The sequence below is a fragment of the Bactrocera latifrons genome, unplaced genomic scaffold, assembly GCF_001853355.1.
Source record: "Bactrocera latifrons isolate USDA-ARS-PBARC rearing strain unplaced genomic scaffold, ASM185335v1 scaffold_488, whole genome shotgun sequence".
NCBI classification, from domain to species: domain Eukaryota; kingdom Metazoa; phylum Arthropoda; class Insecta; order Diptera; family Tephritidae; genus Bactrocera; species Bactrocera latifrons.
The window spans coordinates 65,429-72,129 of record NW_017537143.1 but is presented as its reverse complement, the minus strand read 5'-3'; the positions used below and the strand labels follow the sequence as shown (position 1 = coordinate 72,129).

General features: G+C 35.8%; 1 protein-coding gene across 12 annotated transcripts in view; it reads right to left on the bottom strand.

The window, feature by feature from the left end:
• The window catches only part of LOC108973533 (uncharacterized protein YMR317W), a 47,527-nt gene that overhangs the window by 23,094 nt on the left and 17,732 nt on the right, over positions 1–6,701 (bottom strand). For all 12 annotated transcript variants that reach the window (XM_018940867.1, XM_018940868.1, XM_018940874.1 and 9 more), the window contains 4 exons: positions 5,557–5,652; positions 5,172–5,408; positions 4,116–4,379; positions 2,499–3,550 (listed from right to left, as the gene is read on the bottom strand). In XM_018940867.1, the coding sequence (XP_018796412.1) occupies positions 2,499–3,550; positions 4,116–4,379; positions 5,172–5,408; positions 5,557–5,652 (1,649 nt within the window). The remainder of the gene's footprint in view (positions 1–2,498; positions 3,551–4,115; positions 4,380–5,171; positions 5,409–5,556; positions 5,653–6,701) is intronic.

Below are 6,701 nucleotides of genomic sequence, written 5' to 3'. Positions count from 1 at the left end.
ATAAGTAAATTCCGTAAATTCGAGTCGAGGCATGTGTGTGACAAATGATGCAGTAGAATTTCCATGCGATGGTTTACATGTAAGTATGATGACGATATCATATGGTATGCGTTCCAAAACTCAACCGAGTTTAGCTCGCACATGATTGATGTAAATGCATCCTACGCTTAGCGAGCAAATACAAAACGCCCAAGTATACTAAAACGCTATGATCCTCATTTCTTTCACGCACTCGCTCAAAAACATAATAATTTTAAAAAAAATTGGGGATTCAGGCAGAAACCAGGGATTTTTCACGAAACTCATGGAATTTTAACGAAAATCAGAGAATTTACCTGAAAATCAGGGAATATGGTAACCCTACTTTATCGGCCAGCTTGAATGACGGATGTATGCTAAAATAATTAAATCTAAAGGACTCGAATATTGTTGCGTTGCTTAGTCCGTGCCAAATTGTGTGAAGAAATCTTGTGAAAAGTTGTTTGTGCAGGGACTTGTTTTTGATAGGGCAGTGTGTTTGAGAACTATATACAATAGTAGTCCGATCTGAATAATTTAGAAATTCATTGACCTCATGAATTGTATAAAACGGGGTCACTGACCTCAAAACATGAAATCATATAAGCGACTCACTAAATGTAAACGAAGGTTTTTGTCTTTGCTAAATTTAAACAAATGCTGTTAACTTGGTTAAAAGTAAACAAAGGGGTGAAGGCTATATAAAAGGTTAACAAAGATGTCATTGATCCCATAAATGTAAACTTCTTTTTACTCGGAACCGCCAATATCGGACCACTATAAGATATAGATGCCAAAAAGATCGTCAAAATCAAATTCATATACAGGGTGGCTGATGAATTTTGCTACATTAAGAAACTCAAATAATTTTTTTTTTTCAAGGTATGGAATTAATTTTTCTTTTATTAATGTTAAAGCTCATTCAATTTTATTAAATATAGCTTAATTAGKTTTAAAAATAATGGAATTTAAAAGCCCCCCTGCTCGTTGATGCATGTGCGGCATCTTACCAAAAAGTTGTTCATTACTGCTTGGAGAGTTGAGATAGGAATAGCCGCAATTGTTTCCCGAATGGATACCCTTCAAATTTGTTGATTTTGCTTTGTAGACTTCCTGTTTAAAAAACCCCACAAGAAAAAGTCAGTTGCAGTAAGGTCAGGCGACCTGGGTTGCCAACGGAATGTGGAGTTTCTGGATATCAGCTTATTGGGAAATTTTCGTCGCAATTCTGTCATAACAGGTTGGGCTATGTGAGGAGCTGCACCATCTTGCTGAAACCACACAGAGTAGAAAGAAATTCTCATTCGGCGTAATTCTGGATAGAAAAACTCTCTCAACATGCTCAAGTAACGATCTCCAGTAACCGTAACGGTGTGACCGTTTTCTTCGAAGAAGTAGGGCCCGACAATGCAGAGTGATGAACCTGCACACCACGCTGTGACACGAAGTGGATGCAATTCGTCTCATGGAGTATCTGTGGGTTGAAAGCACTCCATATTCGACAATTTTGTTTGTTTATGTTGGCGTTTAAATCGAAATGGGCCTCGTCAGACATGAAAAGACAGTTCAACATGTTTCCAAGCTCTTCCACCATTTGAAGCATCTTCTGGCAAAATTCCAAGCGAATCGGCAAGTCTGCAGCGTTCAGTTTTTTGGCCATTTGAATTTTATATGGGAATAAGCCCAAATCTTCGTGAATAATTGACTGTAATGACTGTCTGCTTACACCCATTTGAGCAGATAAGCTTCTTGTCGAAACACGAGGATTGTTTTGTATGGCAGCAGCTACAGCAGCGATTGTTTCCTCCGTTCGAACTGAAGGGTTTCGATGGTAAGGTCTTCTGTTGACTGTCCAATGCTCGGCAAAATTGTTTACAAGTCTCATTATGGTCCATCTGCTCGGAGGATTGCCGCCAAAGGTGCGAATATACTCTCTTTGAACCGAAACTACGGACTCCAGTGCGTGATAGCGGCGGACAATCCAAATTCTTGTTTCAGTGTCCCAGTTATCCATTTTTGTTAAATGTAAAAGTCAATCTGCAAAATAAAAAAAAAAAATTAACCAGATTCATTAAATAGAAAAAAAGTTATTTCATTTTTTTTGGTAGCGGCTTTCACCTGCCACCCTGTACAGAAAACTCTTGTATTTGAAAAGATATTTTCACGTTATTTAGCATGACTTCTTGACAAAGGCAGCACAAAAATCTACTAATATATTGTTCAGATCGGATCACTATAGCATATAGCTGGCAAACAAGCTGAACGATTAATATCAATATAAAGATTTTTTATGCTATAAAAATTGCTCCTGTGAAGGGTATTAGAGTCTCGGTGCCGCTGAAATTAAGGTTTCTCTTGTTTTTTGTCGTTTGGGACGACGGCACGCCCCCCCAAGTGTAAAGAAAATGTTTACATTATTATTATGCATTAATACATATTTGATTAAACGCAAATAATAAAAAAGAATAATGTATACTTACTGGAGTTGTTTGTGAATGGAAATGATTGAAATACTCCCGACTAGTGGCTGCTGAGTACGACTGGGTGCCAAAGCGACCTATTGTCGAGGATTTTGTGCTACGTACAACATCTATATGTTCTTGAGGACTTATCGGTGGTGGTGGTGACGATCTAGCCACTACAATATCAGTTGAACTACTACTGCTATTATTGCTACCACTAATAGCAGATGTGTTTTTTTGCATATTGGAAGTTGGAACGGTAAGCGCATCTGTTGTACTCGAAACCGAAGTAGTATTACCGTTACCTCCACCAGTGTTCCTAGATGTGTTCACCGTCAAGATTTGACCTCTTGAGTCACCGTGCTCCACTGCGACATTTTGAGGATGGGATAGCGTGTGGCACCGAGTTGAATGTTGATTTTGGTGATCCTGCTGTGTTTGCTGATGCCTAGATGATTCCTTACCCGGTTGATTGGAGTTTGGAGGTGTTGCAGATAATGGTGGTGATTCTACCATCGTCAAACCACCTGTGGACCTAATTATCGCAACTGGACGCGCCATTGGGGGCAAAGGTGGCGGAGGTAGCATCGTACTGTACTGTTGATAATGAGAGGGTTGTGCGGACGGCGCTGCGGAGGATAATTTTGGATTACGGCTAGATGATGGCCCTTCTGTAGAAACCGTTTGTAACTGGAAGTGACTTTGAGGATGTGGTGGGGGATGAACTTCATTAATTTGAGCATTACTATTTCCGGTTTCTTGGCAAACATAGGTAACAAACTCGGACATATCATGCCCACTTACAACTTCGGAAGAATATTTTGAAATAGAAGCAGCAGCAGTTGCTGCAGCCGCTGCCGCAGCTACTGAAATTTGTGAACCATGACCATGTAAGTTTTGTTGGTGTTCCTGGTGTTGAGATTGTTGCCTATGGGGATGATGGTTATGCTGAGTACTGCTATCACTGGAATCTGATGGACCATTTGAGCTATTATGTAACTGATAGTACATTGCACCAGGGCTAACTGAATTTGTAACCAATGCAGATGTTACATTGTGTTGGATCAATACTAAAAGGAATTTCAAACAGAATAAAATTACACATTTATGTATATACTGGGTAGTCGAAAAAGTCATTTCGTATTTTTGCAGTCGTATATCTCTTGTGCTACCAATAACATTGTGTCATACATATGTAAAGGAGAACTTTAAGCTTCATTTAGCCAAAAAAAACTAAATTCGGGGAAGTTGAAAAAAAGTTACAACTGTTCAAAAATGAGTGGAAATTATGAAGAAATTGGCTATATTTTGAAATTTTTATATAAAAAAGGAAATAATGCCACGCAAGCCACCAATGAAATTTATGAAGTTTACGGGGATAATTCTGTATCAGCTCGTGTAGCACAACTATGGTTCGCTCGTTTCCGTTCTGGAAATTTCGAAATTACGATTAACACAGATTAAAGTTTTACACTGATGGTCTCTAGCGGAAAAATCACAAAAAATTTTCGATCAAAATGGTACATATTTGTTAATTTATTTATTATTATAAATATAAAAAATTAGGTCGAAGTTTGATTAGAAATACGAAAATACTTTTTTGATTACCATATAGTTCAAATTTTGAAAATTTACCTTCGCTTGATCGCACTTGACTCATATTTAATAATGAGCGGTTTAGTGAAGGCGTATATCGCTGAAGCATTGATATATCGCTTGATTGAATGCTCGCACCCGTTGAATCGTTTGGACGCAAAATCACAGAAAAACCACCACCACTGCCGTTACTTCCCCCAACATCAGGCGAAGTACACGTGTCAGTTTTACATGCTGCTGCTCCTTGGGTTCGCAAGAGAGGAGATGGCGACAAATGCATACTTCGTGCATCAACAAAGTCAACTATTTTCGGAAGTAATTAAATAATATATTACACAATTTTCAAAAGCAAATTACAGTGGATATCGGTTATATGATGAATCGCTTTTGTGCACATTTTGGTAATTTGAAAATGTTTATATTTCAACGAATTACGCACGTTGTATTTGTATGAATGAGGTTGCTCGAATGCAAATCATTTATATTCAAATATCGCATTTATGGAAACAATTTTTCGTTAACCACAAATTTTGATCGGTGTTAAATGTATTAATTTTGCAGCAAATATTTAGTAATTGTTTCAGAAAGGTAGATTTTATGTTAAAGTTGGTAAAAGTAGCATTAAACCAAGTCATTTCATTTCGGCAGGCATTGACAAAGTTCAAGATACAGACGATATTGCAGCTATTGAAGGCAGAAATTATGAATGGTGCAAACTTGATAACGAATACATTCAATGCGGTAATGAACGTGTATACTTTGTTGCGGACGTATTGGCAGTCCATTTTAATTTAAGTAATCATAAGGAAGTGTTCACGCAATCTCATATTTTTATAAAATATCCCTCAACAAAGAAGGTATTGCTGAGTTTAGATTCGCTGCGATTTTTTCATAACATTGATGCTTACATGCTTTTGAAGACATTGGAAATATAATACTAGAAAAGAAATGACTGCGTATGTGCATAGACTTTGCATATAAACGAATACCTCTTGTTTGCAAATACCGCTATATATAGCTTTATGCTATTTTTTATGTAATAACAATTGCATATAACCGATATGTACTGTATTTTCTTTTCGTCAAAATCCTTACTACTGTACCCAGCCGGAACAATCATAGAAGAGCTGGAGGCAGCTAATCGGCCAGAATCCGTGTTTGCTAACATATTATTCGTCGCTACCAAGTTACTAGGGACATCTACACTAACGCCAATTGATGGTGGTGGCAACTGATATGTGTTGCATTCATAAGTTCCGGCGGAATTTTCCAACTTAATATGACTAGCATTTGTGGATAGTAAAACATTACTTGCCTCATCAAGAATAGATGCTATGCAATAGAAAAAATTGCAATTTTAGTTCTTCTCCTCACACAGCTTCTAATTAACTCATATGTACACATGATATAGAAATATCTAAATGTTTTGACATAAATCGGGTATATTCCTGCATACAAATATATTAATCTGTAAACCTACCTTTAGAGAGACTCCACAATTCCTTCGATGAAAAAACACCAGTAGCCAATATTATATCGTTACATATAACTCCATTATAAGGATTATGGCTGTAACCTAATTTTATGTAAAACTAATTGGTTAATACTAATTTTTCTTCTACAGAGAAAAGTTTTTAAAGAATGTAGTTCTTAAAATTACTCCTCAAGCTTAATAACGCTAACATTCCGTCAAAAACAAAGCCTTAATGTTTGTTAAGAGAAGCCTATTTCATAAGGAAATATGTGGCAAACCATTTATTAGTTTTAAAATTTGCAGAAACTACAAGAAGTATATTTTTTCTTTTTATACCTACATAAAATATCAGTAGGTCGATGAAATATTTTGTAATATATAAAAGTCTAAGCTCCTAGTTCGTTGCAGAACAAAACTTTCATAAGCACAATATTAAAATTAAATTAACAACTAATATCAATTTAATCTGTTCATGTCTATCTTTACTCAGTACAAGTCATAAAGTATATTTAATTTTAACATTAATTATAAACTCAAAACAAGAGTGGAATAAACGGCCCAGAATTAATAAAAAAATACTCCTAGCAAACGCATGTACTACATATATATAAATACATACATACATACATGGACCAATAAAGTATACATACACCTAGTGTGTGCAGGGTTGCTATGGAATTAAAAATAACTCCATAGGTCCCACAATCACCATACATTAATCATATTCAAAATATCTGGATCTTTTTGGAAAGTCGTGTTCGAAAACATCGGATTTCATCAAAATATGGCCAAAACGCTGAATCATGGACTTAGTGGGTCAAAATATTCGGAAATAATACTAGAGTGAGTGGGGAGCTTACGTCGACGTCCAGGGACAATAATAGCAACAAACCTGCTAAAACTTACGTAATTACTTTTGAATTATTTAAATTATCATTGGTGTACGTAAACTTTTTTGATGTAAATTAGGCGCATTTTCAGCTTAAGCATTAATTTTTTTTTTGTTAAAAAAAATATATATATTTTGATATACTATTATAACAAATACGCGTGTCGTAATTTAATAGAACTAAGTGTATGTAAACTGTATTGGTCCACTGTATATACTATACATAAGTATATTAAGGTGTTTTTTTTTTTTTTTTTTTTTT